The 12,430-nt window shown below is 36.6% G+C and overlaps 1 protein-coding gene across 4 annotated transcripts in view; it reads right to left on the bottom strand.

The window, feature by feature from the left end:
• LOC307121737 (protein phosphatase 1 regulatory subunit 12A) overlaps nt 1-11,034 on the bottom strand; it is a 51,711-nt gene extending 40,677 nt beyond the window's left edge. For 3 of the 4 annotated variants that reach the window (XM_079809470.1, XM_079809473.1, XM_079809471.1), the window contains exon 1: nt 10,690-11,024. In XM_079809470.1, coding sequence (XP_079665596.1) covers nt 10,690-10,965 — 276 coding nt within the window. In that variant the 5' untranslated portion in view covers nt 10,966-11,024. Of the gene's footprint in view, nt 1-10,689 lie in introns of all 4 variants that reach the window. The other variant, XM_079809472.1, reaches the window with a different exon arrangement.
• Nucleotides 11,035-12,430: the final 1,396 nt, after the last annotated feature.

The following is a 12,430-nucleotide window of genomic DNA, read 5'->3' as shown; positions in this document are numbered from 1 at the left end:
CACCTAATCTCACTCTAAGTTTTTTTGAAAAATTGGCAGCTCTGTTTATGTTACAAAAGATTTCAAATAAATTGTTGGGATTTTTTTTTTTTTACTTTCTATTCACCAAAGAATCCTGAAAAAAAAAATGCTTCACCATTTCCACAAAAATATGAAGCAGCACAAACTGTTTTCAACATTGACAGAAGTTGATTGGAGTTTTTGAGTTTTTAATATATTCTTTTTAACTGATTGACAGCACCATATGATAGCAATGCAACTACAAAAGCTGTTTGTTAGAAACTTACAGTGCAGCTTGAACATTGTTCAACTACTTTAAATCGAGTTTGTTTAAAAGTAGCGTCTCTAACAAGTCTGTCAGCTTCTGCAAGCTATATGCTACTGCACAAATCAGCCGGGCCACATGTTACAGTGATTTTAGCACTGATAAAAAAAGCGTTTTCAGGCCAAGTTTGGGGGAAAAGAGGCCTAACAGCCAAAGTGAGCGGCTCCCAGAGGACCCGGTGCTGCCTATAGAAACCTCCACGTCCGCTTGTGCAGGAGAACAGAAGCCCACTCTGTTCTCATTGTGTGTGTTTGTGTGGGTTTCTGAGGAACAGTGGGAACCTTCTGTAGGGAGAAGGTGTGAAGTTCTTCACGGGGTCACTGAATATGAGAGAGAGTGTGTGTGTGTGTGTGTGACTCAGAGAACGACTGGCCTTTGCCTATGACAACAGCCGCTTGTACTGCATGAAGAATGTTTTCCATGCGCTCACTGAAGAACGACAGAGAGAGAAAGGCTTTGGATGGAAGCGATGGAAAAACTTAAAGAGCACTGACTATATTTAATTCCCGTTACCGGGCAACAAGAGGACAACAGGGCCGAGATCAGGATGAGCAGCGAAAGAGCATCATCACACACACACACCGACTACTAAATACAGATAAAACTAAAACAATTAGGCATACTAGATATATGAATATGGATGAACAATACAAAACATACTAAACAAACAAAAAAGAATGCAAATATGACTACAAGTATAAAAAATATTGATGAATTTAAACAACAAAAAACAGTTAGGGATGCACAATATTAGTGATTTTTTTGTATTCATTTCATTTGTTCACATTTAATCTGCTGATATTGTATGTATTTTCATTGTTTCGTCTTTTTTTCTTCGATTTTTTACCATAAACTAGCACTTTAAAAGTTATAGCACAAAATAGCAGCATTGAACCCTTTATTATTTTAGCTTTTTTTATAGTATAAAAATAGTACAGGTCTTGAATATTGGCAATTTATTGGTGATTATCAGCCATTACATGAAAATAATTTTAAGATTATCAATCGAAATTGCTAAACTGGTGCATCCATAAAAACATGGATATACAATAATAAATAAAACAAGGAATATTATTGATGGATGAGCAAAATTACACTTTTGACAAACTATTATAAATTAGTTTTAAAGGGGTCATGACAAATTTCCTTGATCTTTTGACATCTTCCTTGGTCTTTGTACCATTAAAACGTCCTCCTTGATGATTATTAACAAAGAATTTATTTTATCAAATCACCAAAAATGGCACATTTTGATATTGGGTGATTTGTGATGTCGCACAGGCAAATACATTTGCATATGATCGCCTCCAGAGCAAGACATCGCACCATAGACCCATAATAGGGGCCGCCCATTGGCGTTCAGTCGCTTAAAGGCCCCCTGAAATCAAAATGGACTTTTTTAGCTTTTAGTATGACTATGTTAGCCTTAAAGGGATAGTTCACCCAAAAACAAGATTTGTATGTTTATCTGCTTACCCCCAGGGCATCCAAGTTGTAGGTGTCTTTGTTTCTTTAGTAGAACACAAATGAAGATTTTTAACTCCAACCGTTGCAGTGTGATAGTCGTATAATGATGTCAATGGGGATATAAACACACATAGACATACGAATCCTTATTAAACCCTGCGGCTCGTGGCGACACATTGATGTCTTAAATACTGATGGGTTTCTCGCAGAAACCGATCGTTTCGTGTCTTATGTTTTTTTTTTTACCTCTTATCAGACAAATGTCATCTAGTTTTCCCAGCGCCATAACTTCCGGCGAATAAGGTCAAAATACTAGCGCGATATATATACACGTAGATGCCTCATTTGACCGATCCGCGCAGGCACTAATGAGGAATCTATGTATATATCTATGATCGCGCCGGTATTTTGACCTTATTCGCTGGAAGTGATGGCGCGGGGACGGCTGATGCAGAGCCATAGAAAAAAAATTTATTTTTAAATATGGATATTTTTCTTACACAAACGCGTCGATTCGCTTCAGAAGGCCTTTATTAACACCCCGGAGCCACGTGGAGCAGTTATTTGATGGACAGATGCATTTTTTATGGACTTCAAAAACAGAGCAGCTATTACTGCTATTATAATGCTTGGATTAGCCAGCCCAGAACATTTTTAATATAACTCAGATTGTATTCGTCTATAAATAGAAGAATGTCATATACACCTCAGGTGACTTGAGGGTGAGTAAATCATGGGCTAATTTTCATTTTTGGGTGAACTATCCCTTTAAGGTTACGAATAAGCTGGTGTGTACCAAAACAATGACAAAATTGGCATTTAGGAGATATAAGCATTCAAAACTTAGTTTCTCACTTCCGTTAAAAGGGATCACAGATTTTGATGACATCATCACAGACGTCACCTTCTCATCACATCTGTCCAATCAAATGCTCTCTAGAATCTGAAGTGCCCGCCCCCTACACTATAAATAGACGTCTGAAATCGGTCAGCTGTTCACACATTTACTATTCTCTACATGGTGAAAGGTACACAGTGCACTATACATGCGATAGGAAACGACTATACTATAAATATGCTTTCAGTTGAGGCGAATGAAGTCTGGTTTCACGTTACTTTCACGCGCACCGCCGCAGCGCACACACATAGTTTAGACCAGAGCCGTTGACAAGAGACACGAGAGCGAGCGGATCATATGCGCGAGTCGGCGCAGAAAACAAAACATATCGGACCCATTTGAATTCTCAACCCTCTACAATGCGAGTAAAACACTCGCATATGCGAGTAAATCGTCACTCTGGGCGATTAAATAATATCTATCATTAGCCATTGTCTAATACATTCTCAGATTTTACTCGCGTGTGTGTGTGTTAGATGCTAAGTATAAGTTTAGCATAAATATATTTTTAACCGCTGAACACTGAATGAGCGCTTGAGAGTTTCGCTCTTGTCAAGCGATCTACACGATTTCAAATCAGCTCATCTGACGTACCGTGAACTCTAGTGTGAAGAGAGAGAGAGAGAGAGAGAAAGTGTGCGAGAGTCTTAAATACCATGCAAAATCGACGCGTTACATGTTAACAATATTCTTTGTTGTATTTTCCTGTCAAAATAACGGAGTTCATTTGGAATTATTCAGCTTTTAAGAACAAGCAGAAGATAGGCCGTTTTTTTCCGGTAGTGGGCGGGACTAATGCCCAAACGGCAATCTCATTGGCTGGCGCTCATCTATTACTGTCCCTGTTTTTATTTCAGCAAATCAGTTTGAGCGAACGCTGACAACGTGATTAATATTCATGAACCCAGCAGCTCATCAATCCTTAGTGGGTTGTCTATTGTTATTAGTAGGGATCGACCGATATGGATTTTTTAATGTCGATGCCGATACCGATTTTTTTTTCATCAGCCTTAACCGAGGACCGATACGGGCTGCCGATTTTCTTGAGCCAATATTTGGAGCCGATACTGCTGTTGCTCTCTCAATTTACAACATAAAAATGACACAATGATCATGATAATAATTTAAAATTTAAAATTTAAAAAAGGAACATTTATTGAACTAAAAAAACAATATTTAACAAATAGTAAAAAAAAGGTGAGGTAGAACAAGAAAAAAAAAAGAGTTCAGTGGTGAAAATATAAATAAATATTTAATTTATATATAAAATATAATATAATAATTATATATATATAATATATATAATAATAATATAAAAAATATAATAATTTAAGCATAAATAAAATAATTACACTATTGCACACAGTATCAACAAGCAAGCAGCACAATAAAGTGCACACTGACTGTACTATACTTCATTTAATTTTTTTTTAAACCTAGTCATTTAATGGTTACACTCTAAAAAATGCTGGGTTAAAAATAACCCAAGTTGGGTTGAATATGGACTAACCCAGCAATTGGGTTGTTTTGACCCAGCGGTTGGGTTAAATGTTTGCTTAAACAACTCAATTGATGGGTTAGTCCATTTTCAACCCAACTTGGGTTATTTTTAACCCAGCATTTTTTAGAGTGTATGTGCACTTTCCTTAATCTCTTGTAGAGCAACACCAGCGGTAATTCAGGAAAAAATCTCCCAATGCTCCACGTGAAACTTCAGTCTTTCCACCTTTTACCATCGTGTCAATTCTCAATTGATTTTGATTAATATGCGCGAGGGAGGGAGAGCAAGACCGTTTGAAGACGGTGAGAGCTGCCCTGTGGACGCCTGTCTGTAAATAATGCAGGGAAAAAAATATCGGCGAACGCAGCAGCCTTAAATCGGCCGATGCACGTAAAAAGCGCAAATATCGGCCCGATATATCGGCCGGCCGATATCGGTCTAACACTAGTTATTAGTAGTAGAACTAGTGTTATTATTATCTTTTAATAATATAATTACTATTATAATTTTTTTTACAGAAACACCAACAATATCTTAAGCGTCACCACCAGTCCAAAGTTCAGTTAAATGACAAATATGCATTAATACATGCTTACCAACAGTTTTAGTGCTAATTACTAAAGTTCTGTCATTATATAGTGCTTGATTATCATAATATCATAACATAGTCTAATGCTGACTGATGTTAAGCGTGTACGTTCAGATATTTAAAAAGCTGATATTGATACATACAAATATATATTTGTAGTATAATATAATATAAGTCTGGCAACTAAACAAAAAAATGTACGAGCCAAAGGCGATTCTATTGTGCATTGAGGGTTGATTCTGTATTTCAAAGCGATATGGAGGAGATTATGATGATAAACGGTTAGAGATTAGGAGGAAACTCGCTTTACCAAACACAAAAGGCTCTAGTCAAACTGTGGTATTAACAAAACGCTATTGGCTGTTTCAAAAAAGGGGAGGAGCTGCTAACAGCTGGAGCCGTTTCAGGGGAAATCACATTGAATAATGCTGCGTGTTTCAAGGCACTTCAGTGGGGCTTTAACGGCTGACATTTGCCTAAACTGGATGTGAGCATCGCGTCAAAAACCATTAGAACCCATTATAATCACTGACGCTGTCTACACTGGATATAGTTTACAGATGTGCGTTCAGTTTCTGACGCTTGAGTCTGCTGACAACAGGACAAATGGAGGAGTGAAAGAGTGTTCGCTGTGACACGGCTGGTTTAAACGGCTGGTTTGCGTCTCTGTACAGACTTCAGAAAGATCGCAGCGTCAGAAACAAGTGGATGGTTTATTTTAAAGCTGAGGATTATATGTTTGTTCGGAGCATATTATTTTGTAATCGAGGCACAGTTACAATGATAAAAATGAATCTGTGGTGAAGTAAATACTACAGAAAAAACTCATGTGATTCCTACATGAATAAGTTAGTTCAGGCAAAACTTTAAAACACTAAGTCAATTCTATATTAGTACTCAATTCAAGCTTGTAGGAATTAAAGCGTAAATATCAACGTTATACAATTAAGTAAAACCTACTCAACTTTTCTGATACTGGTGTTCCCATCATGCACTGGGGCTTGATTTTTCGCTGTTTTCCAGTTGCATTTACAAGGTTTTATCATTGCTTTTGTTGTTAGGTTTAGTAACTTGCAATTTTGTGACATTTGGAGTTCATTTTCTACTCAAAATTACACGTTTATACTCAAAAACGATCCATCGAATGTTACCGTCACTGTGTGTTGTGTACCAAGTAAGTATTGAGATCTCTGTGTTCAGGTGTCGCGTTACTCCTATTATGTAGATATACACAATATCTATTGTGTTACTTACTTAGATGTTTCTAAGTAAAACCTACACTTTAATTCATTGTTATATTGTAAAAAGTATTTCAAAGGAAACTTCAACTAAGTAGAAATTACTCAACCTTTTACTGGCCAAGATAAAATGACTTGTTTCCTTGTTCATTTTTCACTTAAAAAATATCCGTGCAAATCCGTACATTTTTTTCAGTGTAATGGAGAGTTGGCAAAGAAGCTTTTGTGGAACAATGAAGAAGCCAAATGATCTGACAGCAGCGGCATCATAAACCATAAGTCAATTATTTCATAATGCTTCATCTGTAAATGACGGTTTTATGGACAATGTTTTCAAAACCCTTACTCGTGTGCAATAGCGAGTGGATGTGTGTGTGTGTGTGTGTGTGTGTGTGCAAAAAAACTTTATAAACATTATAAGTGAAGTAATAAACCTCAAGGAATATATTAAAATAAAAAAATCCCCTTTAAATATTTGAGGTTTGAATCACGAGTCTTTCTTTTCTTCTGAGGAACCTTTAAAAGAGAAGATTTGCTCAATCCTCCATCTGTGTACGGGACTTCTGTTTACTTTAGCACCATTAGAAGGTAAACCATCGCTGAAACTCTATCTGTGACGGAGGGGACATGTCCGTGTGTGTGTGTGTGTGTGTGTGTGTGTGTGTGTGTGTGTGTGTGTGTGTGTGTGTGTGTGTAGAGGCCAAAACAGTCTCTTTGACAGGATGTGACATTGATTCTGTCCAGAGCCAAACACACACACACACACACACACACACACAACAGTATGCTGTGTGTTCCCAGGCTAATATCAGGCTGAGTAACAGTTAGTAATCAAGAAACTGTGGATTCATTTGGTTTTATGCTCTCATAAAATTATGCACATTTATGTCATGGCAACACAGAGTAAACACTAAGATACGCTGACAGAAAGAAATCTAACCTGAACATTCAATATCTGGGTTATATTCACCTCAAAATCAAAAGAAGTAGAAGAAATGTCGATTTCTTCTTTATTATCTTCTTACGGTATGTACACACACACACACACACACACACACACACACACACACACACACACACACACACACACACACACACACACACACACATGTTTGGTTTTCATCTTTTATGGGGACTTTCCATAGGCGTAATGGTTTTTATACCGTACATACCGTATATTCTATCCCCCTACACTGCCCCTACCCCTAAACCTAACCCTCACAGGAGACATTCTGCAATTTTACATTTTCAAAAAACATCACTTAGTCTGATTTATAAGATGTTTTCCTCATGGGGACCTAAAAATGTCCCCACAAGGATGAGGATTTCGGATATTGCTATCTTTGTGGGGACATTTTGTCCCCATAACGTGATGATTACCAGTCCACACACACACACACACACACACACACACACACACACACACACACACACACACACACACACACACACACACACGTGCTGTCAATCGCGATTAATCGCATTCAAAATAAAAGTTTGTTTACATAACATATGTGTGTGTGTGTACTGTATAATTATTATGTATATTTGAATACACACTCATTCATGTATATATTTTTAGAAATATTTGCATGTATATACACTGTACTGTATCATTTATATTATATATAAATATTTAATAAATATTGTGAGTAATCGTTTGAAAGCACTAATATATATACTTATATACATATATGTGTGTGTGTGTGTGTGTGTGTGTGTGTGTCTGTGTGTGTATATATGTATATGTATATGTATATATATATATATATACTTTTCAGTTGTATTAATTTGCTTAAACATTCCTCATCCTTCCCTCGGGTCATTTTGACACGAAACGCACTTTTAAAAATGTGTTCATCGGGGCGATCCAAGTCCATAGGACTTTTGTATATATATACACAGACACACACACACACACACACATATATATATATATATGTATATAATATATTTTTTAATGTATATAATATTGTTTTTAATATATATACATATATATATTTAATTGTATTTAAAGTTAATTTATTTATAATGTATATATAATAATGTAATATAATATTAGTATTTAATATATATATATATATATATATATATATATTTTTTTTTTTTTTTTTTTTTTTTTTTTTATTATATAATATATTATATAATATATTAAACTTATATTACCTCGAATATATATATTATATATACATATATAATATATATAATATAAAATATATATATACACACACACACACACACACACACACACACACACACACACACACACACACACACACACACACACACAATTAAACATCAAGTTAAATGTTAAATAACATTACAAAAAGGTTTTTTTTCATTCAATTTACATTTTTTTCATTTTCAACTCATTGTAATAATCATTGTAATTTATTGCCATTTATTTTGTACATAAAATAATGATATATTAAATTAAACGCAGAAGAATATATACTACTATTCTTAGTGAACACTTCACAATTTAAATAATGTATCATTATGTTTTTATTGCATTATAGAAATGAAAATTTCGAGGGGAAAAAAGTCTTTTTAAATCTTAAAAGTCCTTAAAAAAGCGTTTTTTTTCCCCCTTTAAGCAACATATAATGTATTATTTCTTTTAGTATAATGTATCATTTCCTTCTACTTCGGGGTGAAATACGGCCTGAGCAGGTTTCCTGGCAGGTTTTGGCACAAAAATAGCTAAACAAAACATAGTTTGTGTGTCACATTAGAGAACGCATGCAAACACACGATAAGGTGACACTTAAAGAGCTCAAAGCTGATGTTCCACAGAATACCAGTGAAGCTGTGACGACAGCAACAAGACCACATGACCACCTGTACCAATCAAACGGCCTGCGCTTCATATTCTAAAGCTTCTCAAACTGCCTGAACCTTTGAGCAGTGGAAAGATTGGATGTTAAAGGCTCTTTATGGAACTATTTATGCCAATAAAGGACCTTTATTTTTAACCAGTGAAGACAAAGGTCCACCAAACAATGACCTCAAGCACACTATCATTTCTCAGCTGAAGAATAGGCTCATTTAAAGCTCAGGATTAGCAGTTTCGAGGTAAAACTTTACAGTTGAAGCAAAAGGCTGAAGCAACAAAAGTCGAAAATAACCCCTCCTAAACATATCATTAAAAAAAAAAGCATCCACAGCTGAGAGGAAGAGAGGAAGAAAGAAAAAAAAAGAGAACAAAACAAAAACAAACACCAAATGAAAAGGGCCGACAGGAATTCCATCCAGCCGTGAAGCGGCTCAGAAGATATGAGGAAAGTCTTGCTATGCCAGTTCAGCATGGATGCTGGTGTGTTGGAGTCAGAAGTGGACAGAAGCCACATTAGACGGGGCCGCCACGGGACGGGCCCATGCAAGGCACTCCCTGGACGTCATTAAAACAACAACCTCTTGCAAACAACATTGAAAATAGTTTACATTAATCCTCATCAACAATTCCGCAATGGTCCAAAACCATGGCAGCAATGCAAACCAACATCTGGATATACAGTTATGCACTATTATAATAACATTTTGACATTCAGACCCCTAGACTTTGACCATTTAAAGTCACCATAAAATCAAAATGGACAATTTTGATGCGTTTACTGGCATGGAGGCGGGGCAACCTGTCACTCACATAATATTGACCAATAGCAAACCACAACCATCCAACATCCAATCAATTCCACAAGAACAAAATCAAGCCCCGCCCTACATTTGTTCTTGTTTGCAAAGCGGTTACACTCGGATATACGTCACAATAGGGAAGAAAAGACCATCGCAACTTCCGTTTAACTTCCGCGATCAAGTTTCAACCACTTCAGATGTTTTAAGTCTGTTATACGTTAACTGATATTTACTAGAATGTTTGATACATTGTATTCAGATCAATGTATGTGATTCATATATAATGAATAAATACATATTTTCTATAATGAAGGTTTTAATTTGTGAATTTATGTAATTTTGTTAAGTCAAAAATGTCTAGGTGGTGTCACTGTCAGAAGAAAATTAGATTTTAAAACACGGATTTTCTTGACAACAAAAAATGGCTTTAGTAGCTTCGGATATTTTATAATATTATATCTTAAAAATGTATTCAAAATATTATTAATATTTGAAAAAAATATTGTCCGCCAAATCAAAGTCAGTGTGGAGTAACCAACAAGCAGGAAGCCATATTTTTTTGGTCATGTGACAAGCCCCCAAAACAAAGAGGACCCCTTTAGAGCCCCATTTTTTATAAATAAAACCCTGACTTTTTTATGAAAAGGCGCGTTTTGTTTGGGTCAAATTGAGCAACCATTAAAACTATTTAAATCATGACACAAATATGTTTAAAAACAATAATTAAATTGCGTGCACAACCATGTATTTAAATATTTGAGTACTTTTTTACTTGACATTTGAAGATAAAAATGAAAACAATTGTAGAAAATGGTATAGGCCTAAATATGTTTCCCAAAAAACGTATGAAATATGAATACAAATTTCTAAAAATTTTGGCAGATCTATTTTAAACTCGCTTTTCTCAAGTTCATCATCTCGGACATCCTTGCTTGTCATCGATCTACGAGCTGAGAAAAGGCGTAGGGAAAAGTTTGTGAACTTTCTCAAAAGTTTCCCGACTTCAGTGTAAACAATCAAAAGTGTTCCGGATACCTGATGCAGCGCCGTCAGCCCGTCTATATTGGCGTGATTGATATCTGCTCCCTGTCGCAGGAGCTCCGCGACCTCCTCCCGGTCTCCGGCGGAGCAGGCGGCCATAAACACGGCGCCCTGGGCGAAGCGCACTCGGGCCCGTCGGTTTCCGGGAGCGGAGGTCTGGCTCCTCGCCTCCGCCCCGGTCCGATCCGTCTCCGAGCCCTGCCACCTCTGCAGCTGATCCTGCCGCCGCTGCTTCGCCGCTTCGGACCGGGAACGGTCAGTGGCCGCCATCTTCCTCCCTCGGTATCTCCCGGGGAGTTTCAGTTCATCAGACAAGTGATGTCCGATTCCCGTACGAATCGTTCTATTGAGCCGATTCTTTTGAACGATTCATTCGAACCGACACGGGGTTGTGAATCAATCGAGGAGGTTAGCAACAGCTCAACACTTTTCATTTTAGTACAGGACAAAACATTTCAATACTCTATATTATCAATTTCGTATTATATAACAGCTACAGGCGTATCATCATAAAATCAAAATGGACAATTCTTTTTTTTTTAATGGAATATTGCAGTATTTATTATAAATGATTTATCCGTGCACATCATTAATTTGTTTTAAATTCATTTACCTCATAATCTTTAATCAAAATATCTCTTTTCTTCTCTGATGACGTGCATACTGGCGTGAGGGCGGGGCAACCTGTCACTCAAATGAGATCGACCAATCAAATTTTAGTTTTTTTCCCCACAGTTGAGACTGATTGCATTTTAAAGGTGCACTATGTACAATTTTTGCAGTAAAATATCCAAAAACCACTAGGCCAGTGTTATATATTTTGTTCAGTTGAGTAGTTACAATATCCCAAATGTCTCCAACTATTTGTAAATCCGTGAGAAAATTACTATTTTACCCAAGGAACTGGGACGTGTGAGGGATTCACCTGTCGATTGTGTCATATCTACGTTACTCTCGGTTTCTGGTTTTGTTTTGCAGAAACGCTTTACTCTCACTGAAGTGTGAACAAGTGTCATAGCAGCCGCCGAGCGAACACACAGAGTAACGTCACAACATCATTCTCAACACACTCAGATGTGTCTAATATGATCATCAGAGCTGTGTTACCTCATACTCATGACCGGAAAAGCGGAAATGGCGCCGGCGACTGTGGCATAATAAAAGTCCCGCTGCTCGCGAGGCGTGTGTTGCTCATCTTATTAATACTCGCTCCTGCTCTGCTTTAGACTACAGTAACGTTAATAATCACATCCATGATCATGATTTCTGCCCGAGTCCTATCCCGATTCTTTCCCACCGGCTGTGAGGTGAAGACCACATGTCCCAAAAGTTACATAGTGCACCTTTAAGGCCCGGTTTCACAAACAGGGCTTAGGCTAAACTAAGATTAGGCTTTAGTTCAATAGGGAGATTTAAGTAAGTTTTATAAACGTGCCCTAGAAAGAAAAAAAAACATTACAAAACGTCTTAAGACAAAACAATGGCACTAACATATTTAAAGACATCAGTGCACGTTTTTTTTCCTGTTAAAACAACTCAAACATGCATTTTAGTCTGAGAATAGCTGTGAGTTAAAAGCACTACAATAAATCCATATAAAAGCCGCCCCTTAAAATCATTGAATAATTCACACACTAGAGATATTAATAATCGTGTTAACAATATATCAATAATCGAAAACATGGCGATTTTACAACAACAAAAAAACTAAACACTAATAAGAGTTGGAGTGCTC

Source organism: Gobio gobio, assembly GCF_949357685.1.
Source record: "Gobio gobio genome assembly, chromosome: 25".
Classification (NCBI taxonomy): Eukaryota; Metazoa; Chordata; class Actinopteri; order Cypriniformes; family Gobionidae; genus Gobio; species Gobio gobio.
This window is presented reverse-complemented; position numbering and strand designations above follow the sequence as displayed.